Consider the following 18,685-nt stretch of genomic DNA (forward strand, 5'->3'; position numbering starts at 1 on the left):
CCAACCCATGCTTAGGTGTTCCTCTTGCACCTTTAGCTCACCTAAGCTCCAGGAGCTCGCAGTTACTGCTAAAAGGAAACTCAGGAGGGCTTCCCCTGACCTGGCAAAGCAGATCAGGAGAGGCCGCAGGGCTGCCCAGGCCTGTTGTGTCTGAATCCAGCCCAAATGGGTTCCAAGGGCAACGATTAGCACAACTATCTGTGCACTATTAAAAGGATGTGGTGTTTGAATAACAAAGTAAGTATGTGCATATTACAAAGTACCTGAGCCTATCATCTTTCTAGCCTACAGATAACATTTTATTCCAAGAACTACAGGATTCACCAGCAGGTATAGAATACAAAAGTATTTATTAACTTTCATGAAACAGAATATGGCTTAAAAAAGTCTTATTAGGTCCCTCTTGAACTTTCTCTCTTTCTCTAAGAAGGAGAATCAGACTCTCATGAAAATTTGTGAAAATTGATAAAAAAATATTTAACCCAAATACAACCATCTTATAGAACATTATGTGAACTCTGGGCAACAGAAACTAACCAGTATATGGAAATAAAACACTGCCTCTACACATATAAAGAGAAGAGATAAAAAGTAGCAGAGATTATTTATCTCTATTATTAAAACTTTTTTAAAATTAAGTTTTTAAATAAAACACTTCCTAGGTGTAAACAGTACACTGCATAAAACACAGCTAAAGAAATTTAAATGCATCCATCATTTCAATTCCCAGACCTAGTTAAATCTGACATATTTCTCCTGTGGATTCCTGAGCTGATCTTGCTTTCGAACAAACCACCCGTCAGGAGGAAGAAATATGTATTTTTCAATATTTTAATTTTTAAACTTTTCAGAATTCTTAAAATTTTAGCAAGCATCTTTCAAAAACATATTCCAATGTAAGCTTAAAGAAAAAAAAATCCTGCCTCTGTCAAAATAATTCGCAAACTTTATTGGATTTTTAAAAGCCTAATTACAGGACGAAACATGCATTATGCATTTTGCTAAAATTCCAAAAACAATTGCAGAATTTAATCATATTAAAAGGCTCATATCCATAATAAATACCACCAGCTTAAAAGCAGCCTGAAATTTTTCATGAGTTTTAGTATCAGACAAATGCAAATGTTCTACATACTAGATACTAGATACTGTTGTTCTTTTAGAAGTCTGACATCACGTTGCAATGGTTAAAGCAAGAAACAGGTCAGCTGAAGACTAAAGAAAAGCCCTGTCTTTTGAGGAGACCTACACTTCGTTATACAATACTGCTCTGGAAACAGTCTGTCACCAAAGGCTTGGCAATTGGCTTCTGCTCAAAACATACTCTGCTTCTAACATTCTTCAAAGGATTAAACCATAATTGATTCTGGCAATACACATGGTAAGCGTGATGTGCAGGGGGTTGCCAGTGGACATGGGGCCCTTACATAAAGGGCTGTTTTCTTTGTTTAAAATGGAAAAAAGAGTGGGAGGTGTGGAGAACAGTGAAATACAAAATGAGTCAGAATCATAAACCATATTTTTTGAATCAGATTTCAACAACCACACATGCAAAAAGAAGGCTTCAAAGGTGGCAGAGCTTCTGAATTGCTACGACAATTCACATGTTCTTAGTTCCATAAAAAAAGATAGAAGCTATAGTTATGTACATCCTTCTAACTACTCCAAGAGTATTTCAAGTTGAACTCCAGAGAAGCCATCGGTATCAGTCTGAAAGTGATGGGGAACGGATTGATCGTGCACTGGCTGGACTGTTAGAGAAAACAAAAGAATCCTTTTCCTTTTCTTTAGTATCATGTTTATGTTTATGTTTATGCTTATGCTTGTGTTTCTTCTTCTTTTTCTTGTGCTCATGGTGGTGATGGTGATGGTGGTCGCTGTGTTTTGAGGAGTTGGATTCTTTGCTGAACACAGAGAGTGGAGCTGCTGAGACAGGGTGCATGTTTATCTCCCCCGAAGATTGTTCCTTACCTGAAAGAATGGATACAGTGGGATTAGCAAATGTTTAACCTGCATTGTTTCCAAACATAAGGAATTCTGAAATATTAGATAAAACCTACATTATCATTTAAACATAAAACCATGGAATCTGTTACAATGCTTGTACCATTTAGCTTCAGAGAGGTTCTGAACATGCCATTCAAGTTCTCACACTACTGACAATTTTTAGAGATGGTCCTTCCTTCCTCAATAGCATAAAAGTGTCCCAGACAATTGGGAACTGTAAAGAGCTCTAAGAAACTTTAAGTCATACTAGCTTCCTGAAATTCATTTCTAAATAGAGTAGGAAGGCCACTGAATAATGCAAATATAACTGCTTGTGAAAATTCTCATATAAAGTGCTAAGACTGGCATAATAAAGTGCATTTTTGGGATGTGAACTCTTTTTAGTTGGGAGGTAAAGCTCCCTGCAAGAACATACAAACCTTTTGATAGTGGAAGACTAAACTGATTTTTCTAAAAATTGCCTCTTGCAACCAATTTAGGTTATTTCAAAGATTATGCAAGGGTTTTTTTCTTAAACACAACCAAATCCCAATAAAGATAATGATACCATCTTTATCACTATATATTTCACAAGTACACTAGAACTAGTTATATACTGAGCAAGCCTGGTATCTGAACCTGAGGAAGGAGATATGATCCATGACATCTCAATTCAGGAATGACTTTTTCATTCTCTCTTTGGCTAATTTAATATTTCATTATTTCAGACAGACTGCAATAGTAGAGATTAAAGGGCATTACTCTAAGGATACATTTGTTGAAGAGTGGAAACACTTGGAAGGTAGGAATACTCAGATCCCTTTAATCAGAAATTGAATCAAATCACTCACATTGCAAGGATGCCTTAACAACTCCATAAATGTAGAAAAGCACCAGCAGATTTTTGAAGGCAACTCATCCTCTAAGTATTACTTACAACAGATTTTCTTCATTACTACTTTAAATATGGGGCTTTCTCCCATCCAGTTTTTGGTGAAAATATCCCAATCAAATAACAAGAAATGATGTTATTTGATGTTCCTGTGCAATTATCTTTTTCTGTATATTTGAAAACACATTTATTTCCCAGTACATCTTTTTGTTGGTTGGTTGTGTAACTCTAAAGGCAAGAATGATTTGTCTGTGGTAATGATTCCTGGAAGTCTAAAGAGACAGCTCCCTGTACTATGACAAGCAAGTATTGAGAACAATTTTCATGCAATATTTCTAGCCTCACCTGAAAGACTGAAGACTGATTCAATCCTGCATATATATAGGAAAAACTATAGATTTTCCTATATATATGCACACATATATGTACAGCTGTTCTGGATTTTGTGCTATTTTCAACAATAAAAACAAGTGTGCAAGTATACTGCATTTGATGCAAAAAGGTACAAGACTGCTTTACTATTTAACTATTTCCAATTCTATTTTTAAAAGGAATTCCTCCCATATCTAAATCTATCCCCATAACCTGAGCTCCTTCCTCTAAAGATCCACTGTTTAGACAACTTTATTTAGCAGCTGCAAGAATACAAAACCAGCCATTAAACAGATGACACAATGGTGAAAAAAGGAGTATATCTGTCTCAGGGCATTAGAAAAGGAAAGGGTGAAGGTTGTATCTCAGAAAGCCAAAGCAAGGAGTATTTGATGCTGTTAAAATAAGCTGCAGTAGTTACAGGTGAACTGTGGCAGTGACACAGAGCTCCCAGAAACACAGAAATAAAGGTCTTGGCAAAAAGCAAGACCACTGGTTGGTTGTATGGAAAATGTACAAAAGATGACCTAAAGTCCTGAAGACATTCTCATATGTTCTCAAGCTACAGGCACATGATACATTATTATACACATGGCAAAATCAAACCAACTTCAAATAGAAGAAAAAACCCACACAACATGACACAAACTCTTAAAACTTCTCAGCTCCATTAATTCCAAATTATGGAGTTATTTTTGTATGGAAACTAAACCTGTAAGTCTAGACACTACATTTGTAACAACCTCAAACTGAAGCTAAGCCTCTGAACTTAAAAAAATTTAACCAGAACTGGTATAAAAACACTGGTTAAAGTCTGCAGGGATGATGTAGTAGCAGTGTCAAGTGAAGACAGGGGATGCAACCAAACAGACTCTCCTGACTCTGTTACATGACCTGCCACTTGTGCTCATTTCCCGCAGTTTACTGCACTTCCAGCTCTCTAAGGCAACACTGTATTATCACCTCATTACTTATTTTAGGTGTGTTATTCAAGAAATCTGTTTCTTAAAGCATTCAAACACCAGTGACTGGGGCAAGTTAGGGAGCAAATACAACAGCAGTTGAAACTATCAGGACCAAAGGGTGGTGGTGACCACGTAGAGAGGCAAGATCTTCAGGAAAGGGAGAAATGAGATCCAACTGCAACTCAAGGGCTACTGACACTTAGGGAGGCAGTAAACATTGGTAATATGGAAAAGACATCAGTAAGAAATGAAAGAATGATATTACAAAAATCTGCTTCTACTGAGTCAGCCACAGGAGTACACACACCATTTCTTCAGAGAGCCACAATAGTGACACTAGTCTCTTGGGTTTTTAAATGCAAAAATAAAAGCTATCCAGAAAATTTCCTCCTACTGTTAAAGAGTGCTTTGAAACCAAGAATCAAATATATTGATCCTGGATGATGGCTCCAAAAGACTGGTCACAAACTACCAAACTCGGTTGTGTGCCAAAATGGATAGACCTATAAAAGCTCTATCAAAAATGTTACAGATCTCCATGCATAAAATTCAGTGTTGAATCTACAGAACCTTTTTTTCTTCCTACTTAAAGCCTATGCCAGGAACATGACAAGTGTAGTTAGGAAAATAAGATAAATAGAAATTGCCTCACAGGGAAATATAATCAGCCTTTTATCAACAGGGGAAGAAGGACTGATGCAAAGAGGCACAGAGCACTCCCTCTTCCTGCAGGGAACCCACTTCTTCCTGGCACAGAGAGCACGACTGAAACCCAGGTTTCACAAAACTCACAAACACAAAATAAGTGGAATGGAGGGTGAGCCCAGGAGCTCCTTCTGAAGTGGTTAGTAGCATTCCTTGGAAGAAAATGCACATACATGTGTCTGTCCACATGGATCTCCTCCTGTTTAGGATGTGGAGAGGCCAATGTAATTGTTGGGTTTGTGGTGTTCCAGCTAGCTGGGTAGGTGCTTAAAATTAGACAGGATTATGATCCTATGGGGGAAAGATCAGAATATTTGTGTACCATTTGCCTCAGGGACAAATACAAATGCTGTAGATGTTGTGAGAGAGAATAAAATATGAAAACACAGATCTTGTAGATTAAAGGGATTTGGATCCTGATAAACTTTAAAGTAACATTTGCTGTCATAATACAAATTGCTGTCAGATAATTCTAACACCCTGTTCACTTAAGTTTTAGTGCTCATTGGTGCATTAGCATTGAACTATATTGTTGGGTAGAGTGTTTCACCTATTTTTCCCATATTTTGTTTTTGAATTTTTACAGTATGAAAACCTGTAACTTGAGACTTTAACATGCCAAAAGGCTTTTGTGAGATGTTTCATATGGTCCCTCCTATGCTTCTGATTTTATGTGAAGAGAGTGGGATGCCACAAACTTACAGCCTCTGTTTCTTTGCACGGCCAATAAACGCAAAACAGCTGGCTGATACAGGATTTTTACAAATTGACACTTGTTTGAAATTATCCCATTTGCACCCTAACTTACTGAAACATCAGAGAGGGAGAAGACAAGTTCACAAATCATAGCAAAGTGTGAAGCCCATGGTCCTGAGGACAGGCTGCAGCACCTGACAGGGACAGGCTCTGGGAAGAGGGGGAGGTTGATACAAGTGCAGAAACACTTCATGTGTCTCCCTCAGAAGCCAAAGAAAGCTCACCAATGAGAAAGGTAATGCACTCTCTTTGCAGAGCAGCTGACCTGCATCTCTGACTAGCATTTTCTCTAAAGAGAAAACATTCAGAAAAAGGAAAATACCATAAAAACAGTTTCAAAATGACCCTGTTTTTCCTTATTTCTTCTTTTCTTTTTAGTGTTACTCTGGAAACATCCAAGACACACTATTTTTTAATTTAATGCTGTGTTTATGCATCTGTTGAACCACCACCAAAGTACATAGAAAAAGTTACCAAGCATAAATGATTTCAGGTTTCCAAAATGCCATGTCCTGTAATTAGTCTAAAGAACCAGCATTTTCAAATTATACATCTCTGAAAAAGGTTATCAATTTTCTCTCTAGAAGAGTGCTCTTTTAAGGTCCATGGGACAAAAATTAAAGTTTGAGGGTGAAAAACAAAGGTCTAGTTAAAAAAACAAAACCAGCCAAAGCTTTTCTGAAGATATGGTAAACAAATCAGTTAATTTGGAACCAACATAAACATTTTAACTAGTTAAAATTTACAGATTCATTTGACTTCAATTTTTTAGTGGGATTTAAAACCAGATAGACAATTTCTTATATCTATACCACAGGTAAAACTAAAGTATTGTATAGACAAGTTGGTGTTTTAACTAAAATGCAGTTTTTACTGGTAAAAAGTTTGCTTTTCTCATCTGATTTTCATTTAACAACTATATTGCCTAAAATAATATCTTAAATGTGATGTTACTTTTACTACATTTATTTTAGTATTCTGGAACTTTCTAGTGAAATCCCTGTTTTTGAAAGAAAGAACATCTAAATCAGGAAGCCAATTCAGAATACTTTGTGTGCCTCTATCAGTTTCAGGTAGTTCACTTGAAAACTTGCTAGCCTTACTCATCCACTAGATTTGAGAGTGATTAGTTGTTTTCTCAGAGACAGTCATAGCTACAGTATTATGGTTTTTTTATTAAATCATGGAGTTGCCACACGGCAGCCACATACTGATGCAATTCTCATTTCTGTTGTCACTATCTGCAGGGTTTGTTTCTATTAAAGCTGCTTTTTTTAGAGTATATCACTGGAAAACACCATTCCTTGTGAAGTGTACTATTAACCACATACTACTTTAGTGAAACAAATTTATCTAAAACCTCAAAGCCTATGAGCTACCACTTTGGAAACAGTTATATCTTGAGTAATAAAGTGTAACAGATACTGTATTAATACTATATGTTATTAAAAGGTATTCTATCAGAACAGTTGTAACAACTTTTACCTCCTTAGAATGTAAAGCAAAAAGCCATCATTGTCAGTGATGCCCACGAATCCAGGAAGTGTTCATTTATATATTTGTCTGTGTGCTGATGTTTTCAGAGCACTTTTTGGCAGAGAGCCACTAAAGGGTGGACTTTGAGGTACTGGTGCACTCTCAGCTAACTGCAGAGGACTGGGCTTCTCACACAGTTTGGTCTGAATTCCTATTTACTCCTGCATCCAAACTCCAGGTGCAGTGATTTGCACCCCAGGCTTGGATCTGCTGCTGTAAAAGTACTGTTTGAACATAATAACTACAGTAGTTTACACTTTACTGCAGCATATGCAGTATGTCCAGTTTCAAAATGTTTCAGAAAAAAGTCAATCCAGATAAACTATAATTTCCTGAAAGTGCAGTAACTGTGATAAACAAGACCACAATCTGATCAACATTATGACTGTGGTCTAGACCTCCAAAGTTTCATCTACACAGTAAACAGAGCAACCACAAAGTCAGCAGCACCAATTGCCAATTTGACTATCCCAGAAAACTGCAAAAGATTTAACAGAACGGCCAAGGAATCTGTTTGATCTGAGTCTGAATGCTCAGGATGTCCTCAAAGCTCACTGCCCCTGAATGTCATCAGAAAAAGAATGCCAGTGCACTAAGACAACATCACTGTATCTTATTTTTCTTTCTTGGATGCTGCTTTTTATCAACTTTCAAACCATCAAAACTAGTTGGAAAAAGTTCATTTAAGTGTTCATCAGTGATGAGCTATAATGACATGTCACTGGCAGATCATCCAGCCTACAGCCAGGCATTTATTTTGGAAGCAGAAAAGACCACGACAATCAATAACCACTGACAGATACAGCAGAACCTTTTAAAGGTTACTTCTGACATACTGTACTTTCAGGTGAGTGAAATATTAAAGAAATATGTGTACCTTTATCTAATTTCACTGAAGTCAACAAAGCAAGACAAGTCACCTTGCAGCCTGAGAGATCAAATCTATTGCTTACAGAAAATCTCATCTTGAAAGTCTTTTATCTTAAGATTTCAGTGAAGGGAGTGTTCCTAATATTCTTGATGATTAATAGCAAATAAAATCTGTTCTCACATTAGAAATGTAACCTTGCACAGCCTTGGGGGTTCAAAGGAGGCTACCAAGTTTCCAGCCCTAAGGGCAGATAGTAATCATCATAACAGCATTCTTTAAACAATTCACAACTAATGTTTTGTTTGTTTTAATAGTTTCTTGATAAAATTATTAGATTCCCCTATAACTGCCTGAGTCCACAGTTTTACGATCATAGTTAGGATGCTTTAGTAGGATTTAAACCAATTATTTTCTGTATGAACTGGGACAGGTGTTGTAATTATAACACCGAAACCAGTAATCCAGCACATGTTGTATTAGAAAACTTTTTGTTATTGTCTCAGCCTTAACTTTTCACATCCATGGGCAGAACCATGCAAAAACATTCTCACCCTCACTCCCCCACCCCTGACTTTTAAAGGAAAATATTTTCCTGGTGTTAGGGGGGTTACATCAACTTGACCAAATCCAAATGATCATTTGGGGTGGTCTGGGAAATGGAAAAAAACAACAACACAACAATTCAGCAAAAAACCATAGATACTGCAGGACCCAACGTGAACTTCCTCCTGGCAGCTGCTTTTCACATGCTGCGCTCAGCTGATGACCTAACACCTCATGTGACACGTGGGGACAGAGCCCACAGCTGGGGGAGGAGCACTGTGGGCGGACTAAGAGCTCACTCCTTCCAAGGAGTCAGAACTGAGGCAGATTCACTAACGAGACACTGAGACCACTTCAGAGCCTCCTGTCAATCTGTTTCACAATAATCCTTCCCTGAAATGCACCCATCCTCCATCACTGCTGTAAAACCTCACAGGCTCTGGGATTCCTTTGTAAAACAGAACACTCCTATGTGTGAACAATTTTATTTATGTATGCTTTTATTCTTCCCCATCTGTTTCTTCTCAGCAGTATACCATTTCCTAAAGATTGAGCTAGCTTTATGTACTCAGTCTGTAATGCATATATCTCTGCTTCTAAGAAAAATGCCACGAATAAGAAACAGGTGAAATTTTAGAAGCAAAAAATATGTGAAGTGGAAATGTTTCTGACCACACAAACAAAAAAAAAGAATAAAATAATCTGAAGTGTTTCAAAATAATGTTTTTCAAAGTCTTACTATTTAAAATGAATTCTGGTGCAAAACCTGGCATTTGTCTCATTATTACCTATGAAAGAAAATGCATCAGAGTGTGCTGAATGTCTAAACAACAGAGGTGAGAAGGTCATTCAGGACACAAGTGAGACTTGAAGTAGCTTGTGTCTGCTGGGGGTCTATAAAAGCACCAGTTAAGTGGCCACTGCTCCACTCTTGGTCAGACTTTACCCTTCCTGACCCCCAGCACAAACTCAACCCACAACAGTCCTGGAGCACAAAGCTGGTGCACAGAGGGTCCCCTAAGTCCCATTAGTGATGGATTTGGCAGACTTTTGTTTATGACTTTATATTCCATAGAGTGTGTAAATCTAGTGAAAAATTTGTTCCAAAATATTATGTAAAAGTTATAGATACTAATCCTCAGCAGATCAGCTTGGCACTTGCATGCCCTGGATGCTTTATTCTGTGCCACAACAGAAAATGTGATGGTTGATAACACTGAGAACAAAACTCAAAGCAGCTCTGAGAAGTTTAAACTAAAGCTTTGCAGATATAGGCTCCTAAGTTGATACCTAACAGCAAAGCTGTCCTGGTGGAGTTGGCTGTAGGCACATGTCATTAACTGAAGGCCATCTGGAATCCAGAAACTAGACCTCCCTGTGTTTTAATGTCCCCATATGACCTTAATTTCTTAGCTGAGAAGTGACAGGAGTAACCTTTTATTAAAAAAAATAAAAATCAAAAGAAAGAAGTAAACTCCCTTAGTGGCTAGAGCATCTGCCAAGGAAGGAAAAACGTTATGTCCAAGGCTCATAACGGGGTATGAGCCTCCAGCTTCTGCACCACTGGCACCAAGGCACCAACCTCAGCAGGATCCTCAGGGCAGCAGCTCCCACCAGCCCTTCTCTTAAATGGGGCCACTAAACTGCCTGGTCACAGGGAAAGCAGGTAAGGTCACCTGTCAGCATAGCTCAGCACCTAGGGCAACTCAAGATGGAACCAACATTCCAGATCCTGCTGCTAAGGTCTGTTTCTGTTTTACACTGGGCAGTCACTGGATAAAAACAGAAAAACAACCAAGAGGGTAACTACTCTGAAATCTAAACCCAAAAACTTCACTTTTACACAATATAGTACTGCAACCTTAAAATCTTGCTCTGAATCTGTATGGAAGATCCCTCAAAATGCTTGGTACATTGTCACATGACCTCAGCTTTGCTCCACTGGCACATTCTGGAACTGAACTTCAGACACATTGTTAAAACATTTTGAGAAAATGAGACAAACCACCAATTTTTTTGGCTACAGACAGAGAAACAAAGAAGGTGGAAGTTCAACCTGTTTTAAAGTTTCTAAGAAACACTATGCCTTGAGAATAATTTTGTCAAGTATTGTATAAAAAAAGATACTAAGAGAAGTAATTAAAGAAAGTAAGGGCTTGAAATGAAACAATTTCACTCACAGATGCAATCCTTTCAACTTTGGAAAGCCCTTCTAAATATCTTTGAGGCTTTAACATTTGCCAATGTTAAGGTATAAATCATTAATATTTGAGAGGTTTTTTTATCTGAGGACTCTTTCTATTTTTTTAATCTTCAAAATTGTAATTTTTTAAGTGACACCAATTTCAAAACAAGTTTTACCTAATTACTTATGGGATTCTAATTAAACTTGGTGCTGTTCTATTCATTCCTTAGCTTTTCACTTTCATCAGCATGATTTATACTTGTCTTACTTCTAGATATGTGTAAAAATACATATGTATACACTTCTCTGTGCATCTACTGAAACCTAAAGAAATATTCTTATGCACCCTTTCTGCAGTTCCTGGAATTCCAGTAACATTTAACACTTACCAACACTGTAAGTATGAAAATAAGCAGTAGCAAAAAACACCTCACAACTGAAGTAGTTAAAAAAAATACAACCACCTTGCCTATAAAGTTACTCATACCTGGTGTGGATGGTCTCTCCAGCATATTCAAATGATGGTAAATGAAGGCTTGGCTGTCATGAACTGTGTCCATATCAATTTCCTCTTCCTCTTGAGAGTTTGAGAACTAAGACATCAGGAAAAAAAATAAGCAGATGCTAATAATTCATAAAAACATTACTAAGCAGAATTTAATATGTTTTATTTTTGAGGTAAACTGGGGGTGAGAGGGAAAGGAAGTGATATCTACCACTGCAAAAGAATAAAAATTCAGTAAAATTAAAAAGGGTCAGTGTCTTTCCTTCTTTCTAATTTACTGTGAAGCTGTGTGAACAAGTGCACTATCTGTCAACTTTAGCTCTTGCCAGCCAATAAAGAATCTGATAGGAAATGATTTTGCCAAAGTAAGCAAAACAACTGCTGTACATATATACACAGCATGCCTTTTGTTTCAACACAGCTTCAAGGGAAGCCAGCAGACGCCACTGCTGTTATTCTGAACACCCTACACATTGTGCAAGTTGAATTTCCATTTCTTACTCTGATTTTGAGTTTGACTTTACTGTCTTCATTCTTCTCTAGTATTTGCCCTGGCTCCAATGGAGACCCGAGTGGCATATCAGCCTTCCTCTTCACCCCCTGCTGATGACCAGAAATGCTGGATGCTGTTTCCTTAATAAGATGATCATCCTCCTGAAGCAGCATTAAAAGACCAAAATTAGAAGATAGCAAGATCCATGTTTCAGAGAAAGCGACCTGATACCTGAAAAATCTTCTGAGTAAAGTGGGTGATTTGAACAAAGTTTTCTCTGTAGTTCTGGCAAGAAGTATTTTCTAAAACCCTGTATGGATTTGTGCCAACCACTCCTACAAACATAGTTTCTCTTTAGTTCTATCCCTGCTCCCTCTGCATATCTAGCATTGGCATCTTTTCTGTCGCTTCCCACAATCATGGTACTGTTGGTGTGCAACAACATTTGCTGCCTCTGAATAGCCTGTCTATAAATCTGTGCCTTGCAGACTCTCCTCAGGACAAATCTCAGCTGAAAAACTGTGATAGCCTCTGATCTACACATGGGATTTAGCTAAATCTTCTTTTAGTTTGTTTTAAAAGCTAAAGCTTACTTTACTTAGTACAAATCATGAGTACTTATAATTTTTTCTTAATTTTTCTACAATATTTATTAAAAAAGAATAAAACTGTGTTGTAAATTACTGCTTAGATTATAAAAAGAGCAAGGTCAAAGAAGTAGAAAAATAGGAGAGTCCTAAGTTACACATATAGTAATGAAAATAGGAGATAGGTGTTTCAAGAAATCCAACAGACTAAATTTAGAAGGTAAAATAAAGCATCCACAGAAGCAAACATAATTAAAGCTCACTAAAAACTATAACAGGCATAGATAACATATACTCTAAAGGGCATATACTGTTCCCCTGAACTGCTCTTCTTCTATCCTACAAAGGGCACTCGAGCCCCAAAACTCTTGCCCTGAACAATTCAAGCTCCATTTTATGAAGTGGGTAACTTCAATCATCCTCAGCAGCTTCAGTGGCACTACTCTATCAGTACTGATTTTAACACATTTATGCTCTCAGTGTATGTCTAGATTAAAGAATCTAGTTAATCTGATAAATTTTATCACCTGTTTACTCTTATTTCCCCTCAAATATGCATTTCCCTTTTTCATGCCTATTACTTTGTCCAAGGCACTGCTATTTTGAAACACTTCTGGATTAACTTTGTCTGATGTAAGAGGCAGTCTTTGTTTTATACTACTGGAAAATCAGTTCCTCGAATTTTGGGGCAGTTACAGTGAAAATGGTAACCTTAAGGTAAGGGGTAGGAAAATGAAGATGAGGAATAGGAGAAGATACAAGGGATGAAATACAAACTGAGGCTTATACCAGTGCTGTATTTCCACACCAGTGCAAGCCAGTACACTGCTAAATGAAGCAGCCTCATCCATACATGGTTCTCTCCTGGGGTGCCACAAGCATTTTTACAACTATGTGACAAACTAGCTCAGGAAACTCAAATATCTGTTCATAAAACGGTACTGTTCAACCAGATCCTCCCTGATCCAGCTCACTGTTGCAGCAACCACTACTATGCTAGCACAAGGGAGAGGAAAGTTTAGGAAAAGAAGAAGAAATCTTTTGGTAGTCTGGTTGCAAAAAAAGTTTGGGTGTTGATTAAACTGCAGCCTAAAAATCTGCCAACAAAATGCCTCCTGCTATTTAATTCTAATGATTAGGTGCAGCAAATTAGGACTTACAACATGCTCTGTAAATATGCAGGACAAGTCTAACAATATCTGACTCTACCAGCATTTTCTCCCCCTGCTGGAAAGGGCCTGCAGGGTACTGTTAATTAGTACTCTCAGCATACTTTTCAATAAAAACTATTTAGACATTAACTATTATAAAGTAAGAGTAAACCATCCTATTCAAAAGGGTGGAAAGAGTTTCAAACATGCTAATCACATGCTGGTTTTGAAACTTAAAAAAAATTCACTTATTATTTCCATGTCTGTTGATTTTTTTCCCCCCCTCACAATTAAATTTGTCCAACAAAAAATACTTGGTCTTGCAGCAGTGGCAGTTATTCTTGAGGAAAGTATGACCTTAATAGTTCATAAAAATTTATATTCTAACTACGCAATGGAATATTTTCTAACTATGCAATGGAATATGTGTTAGGACTGAAGCCTCCAAATCCAGAAAGATACCAAACTGAATGTATGCCATTCTTCAGAAGTTGTTACAAATCCTTCAGAGCACAATACCAAAGTTCAATGCAGATGTGTTAAAATTTCAACTTTCACATCACTTTAAGTTGTTTAAAATGAGGAGTATCCATGTATTTTAAGATGCAATAGATTTACTGATAAAAGGCTTTGTTTTGGAAAACTGGATAACTTGCCTATAAGAAACAGTCTCACGAAAAAAGCTTTCATCACAGCATCAAACATTTCTGTGAATCATTTCATATCTCATAAGCAATAAATAAAGTTTCATAAAGAACAGAAATGATGAGACTAGAAAAAAAAAAAACAAGTAAAAAGCTTGCATACACAATGCAAAACAGTTAAAAAATGTATAAAAAGTCATGGTATACACCAGCTTTTCAAGAGGACAGAATAAAGAGCAATGAGGTCAGAAGGTAGCTTAGGTAAAGCATGAGAGGCTTGAACACAATACAAAATTAAATCAGCAACCCATGCAAGAACTCAGAGCCAGCTGAATAGGATGGATGCAGATGTTTTGTGCTTACGGTGTTCTGAAATCCTACTGACTGCCCATGATTGTTAGAACTGATCACAGGCTCCTGATTATTTGCAACTGATTCAGGGATAATTGTTGGATTGAGTACAGCCTTCTTTTCTTTCAGGTTAAGAACAAGTCCAAGCTCTGGTAATGGTAAACAGGAAGGTCTGCTGAGGCCAAAGAGTGTGAAATAGAGGTCCACAGCACCACATCGTAATCTCCAGTCATGTGAAGTTCCTAAAATACAAAAGAGATTGTTAATACAGAGATAAAATCTCCTCCTCTCCCACAAATATAACAGTTTAAGTAATCCAGGCCCACCAGAGTATGGCATTTTCTGTGCTTAAGATACACTTCCTTCATTATTCCTGCCTCTTATTAGCTCTTACTTGCTTTCTTTGTAAACTTTCCTGTTTTAAAGGAAGGCTTTAAGTTTCCGGAGTTCCAAGTTAGACAGGTTTAGTACACCAAGACTGAAAAGTAAATGCTATAATAACATAATGAAAAATAGAAGAAAAATAACCACACCCATATACCTTTATTTTTCAAGCTGCACTCTTTAAGTTTTTTTTTACTGGACAAGTAAATAGAAAACTTTGTTACCAAACTGGCTTCCTGTATCAATGGATTTGCAGATATTCCATAAATCTGTCGAATATCCACAAATATTTGTGGATATTATTATACTGTATTATATTATTTCCAATATTTCTGGATATTCCACAAAATATAGTAAGAGCTTTAAGCATGACTAAGATTTTTACTCTGTGGAAACTGCACTGATAAGAGAAATGCACAAGCATGCTTTTTAACATCATTACTACATCATGAGCTTCACTGAATACTCAATACTTTAATTTGTATTCATACTCAAAGTATGTATTCTTACTGCATACAGCAATGCTTTATTTTTTTATTATTTTTCACTACAAACTGTGTACTGCTTTAATATCTTCATAGACAAATGGTCTAAGCACTTTTGGCACCAATCACAACAGAAAGACATTTAACATCTGGTGCAGTGCTGCAAATACAGCAGTTCTGGTGTTAACTCAGCCCAGCTCTTGACTGATTGCAAGTTTATTGAACATATTGTTCCCTAGCAGGAATTGAACTATATCTGGTAAACAAGACACAGATGTGCCCACTGCCATATTAATGTGGCTGTGCAAGACTTAGCACAAAATAAAATTACAAGATCTACCCCTGTAAATACTAGTTTTATAGGGCCAAAATAGTGTTTGGAGTAAGCTTAGCTTGCCCTTACCAGGGCAAATTACCTTACAAATTACCAGCTACACATACCCAGTTACAAATGAAAGCAATGTGAATACTAATCTGGACATTTTTAACATTAAAATACTCCCCAGAGAATGACATATTCAAAAATATTAATTTTAGAACTATTATGATATTATCAATTTAATTCAGATTTACACAGGAAAAAACCCATTACATATATCAATCAGAGTCTGTTCTCCATTACATGTGCTTATGCTAAATGAAAGCAACTCATGATTCTAGAATCATGCACTTTTAAACCTGGCTACTAGCTTGTCACATATCAACAATTGTTTTCAAGGCACCCTGGAATGCCACAGTTATCCCTTACAGAAAATTAACTGAAACATTATGTCATCTTGAGGCATAGAAATTTAGGTGCTTAAAGCCCCATGAACCTTAATAAGCATGTATACCCTATTTGTTACTTGCAGAAAGAGGTAATGCTTGTAACACTGCACACACTCTTCTCTCATGAAAAAGCAAAAACAAATTCTCTGATGGGAACATCAAAATTGTTTATTTTCTGTGTCTGACACTTGGCAATTCCTATGAAACTGAACTACTAGTAGTTTCTCCACTTCAACCCCTGGAGTGTAGCTGTAAACTTTTAAACACTGAATATAATGACACACAGAGAACAGAAAGCCTGCAATGACCTAAAAAAGCTACATAAATGTTTATATGTAATCTGTGTGGAAATGTGCCAGATGTTAAAGGGCAGTTTGTCAGGACTGGATAAAACTGCTTCAGTAATGAAGAACAGTCAATGGTAAAGATGCAAGCCCTTCTCTCACTAGGATCTTTCGTAATCTCACAAGGCAAGTTGAGTTTTAAGTCTATAATGCACTTCTAAAAATCTCATTTAAATTATCTGTATCAATGCTGTCCTCTCATAGTCTCTGAGAGTTTAGGAAAAGAGGACAAAAAGAGACCATCTAATAAAGCGAACTCTAAGTGTAACACAGACACTGTTATTTGAGGAAACGCTTGCTTTGTACAATTTTGAACATTCCAAGTATGATTCTGTGCAGAAGGACATCGAAGCACACTACACCAGTAACCAGAAGAATTAAAAACAAGGTTTGGTAGCCTCTGTCACTAAGAGTGTTCTGGAAGGACATAGATGATATTCAGCTTCTGAGACTGGATTTTCAATTTCTGACTACTGAAACTAAGAGAGCTCTTGGCATATTCTGAAGCAAGTTTTTAATACTTCTTTCAAAAAACCTCACAATAAAACCCTAACACAACAAAACCACTAACAAATCGAAAACCCTAACCAGAATTCATCAGTTTCCAAAGCTGATCAACCAAAGCTTCATTACATAAGGGGGACTCCATATTCTTGGTGAAAGGTGGATTCTTAGTCAGCATATCCAAAATCTTATGCCTGAAAGAAGCACAAAAATAATCTTTATTAAATCCAAAAGAAAAACCCTAAAGATACAAAGTCTGTTCAGTTTCCAATATTCTTACAAACTTATTAAACTTACAAGATTACTTCCAAATTTTTAACCAATGTTTTATGCCTTCTTTCTTCTTCCTTCTGTCCACAATAATCATTAGACACACATTCACCATCAGCAGTATAACTCAGAGATAAAAAGTAAGGTGCAAAGCAGCAGGATGTTTTTAGACATAACTGTTAACAGTTGTAGGCTACATTAAGCTCTTCTATTTAGTCATGATCATTTTTTTGCACATTAACTTGGAAGTTTACCAAGAAGATGTAACACTGGCAAATAAACTCCTTACATACTGATATCAAAGAGTTTTTACATTAGTGTAAATGTTTATGACTGATACAAAATGGCAGGCCCAAAACCAGTGACTTGCACATGTTCCTGGAAACAAACAATGCCATCTCTTATGTTACTTTGGTTTCTGAAGATCCTGAACTTACCATGCTGCTTACAGTATTTACAGACTGAGCTGAAAGGAGATAAATTTTTATTTCTTCAAACCTCGCCTTGAAAACATTTAATGAATTCTTTGTTTCATTACTTATTATTTTAACAATTTTTCTCTGTATAGCCAGCTTTCACCTTGCTGTCTGACACATTTGGAACAGAAGACTCTTACAGATACTTTTTTATTTTTGCATTTTCTTTTAGAAGAGGCTAAAATATTGCACTCAATTCAAAATTTAAACTCCTCTTTAAAAGGATACAAATAAAATTAAATCTCCTTCTTAAACTGAAGCTAAACCTGTATTTATTTCCATTAACAAGAATGACAGAAATGAAACAGAACAACCTTCCAGCTATGGTATTTTAAGAAATCACCTATAAAGAGAGAGTAAAAGTAATATTATTTAACTTTGAAACTCAGTATTTCAATAGTAGTAATAACAAAAAGTGTTGGGAAAAAACAATTATTATGAACCTTGGTGTTCACAGGTTTGTAATAAACATGGTTGGCTGAAATACCCAACCACTCATGTGAAAATGAAGCTGAAACAAGAAATATTAGAAATTTCACCACATTTTCTCATGATCCTTTCACCCCATCTACAGTCTGATAATTGTTTTACACCCCTTGGTGTCCAAATATTGTGTGCACTATGTCTCAGCCTCTGTCTTTTCTGAATATCATGAAGAATTTTTTGCCATATGCAACATCATATTTATACTCTTTATTTATGATCAGGAAAGAATCTCTAACTTCAGACTTCTGCCACAAGGTAGAACAAAAAAGACAAAAATAACATAATGCAGAGTAAGAACAGAATATACTAATTTTTGAGATGGAACTATTGAAACATCTAAACATATTTCAATTAATGTAAAATAACAGGAAGGAAAAACAGTTTTGAGAAGAAGCACTTAAGGATCTGATCTATTCTAGTGATTCC

General features: G+C 36.5%; 1 protein-coding gene across 1 annotated transcript in view; it reads right to left on the reverse strand.

Moving 5' to 3' along the window:
• Positions 1-1,147: 1,147 nt before the first annotated feature.
• The window catches only part of TAF2 (TATA-box binding protein associated factor 2), a 59,099-nt gene continuing 41,561 nt past the window's right edge, over positions 1,148-18,685 (reverse strand). Inside the window, exons 22-25 of the mRNA XM_054271943.1 lie at positions 17,112-17,221; positions 14,555-14,784; positions 11,299-11,404; positions 1,148-1,971 (exon numbers count right to left, since the gene is read on the reverse strand). Coding sequence (XP_054127918.1) covers positions 1,706-1,971; positions 11,299-11,404; positions 14,555-14,784; positions 17,112-17,221 — 712 coding nt within the window. The 3' untranslated portion in view covers positions 1,148-1,705. The remainder of the gene's footprint in view (positions 1,972-11,298; positions 11,405-14,554; positions 14,785-17,111; positions 17,222-18,685) is intronic.

The sequence above is a fragment of the Melozone crissalis genome, unplaced genomic scaffold (genome assembly GCF_028551555.1).
Source record: "Melozone crissalis strain CALT ecotype California unplaced genomic scaffold, PUWL_Pcris_2 ptg000002l_1, whole genome shotgun sequence".
Taxonomy (NCBI): domain Eukaryota; kingdom Metazoa; phylum Chordata; class Aves; order Passeriformes; family Passerellidae; genus Melozone; species Melozone crissalis.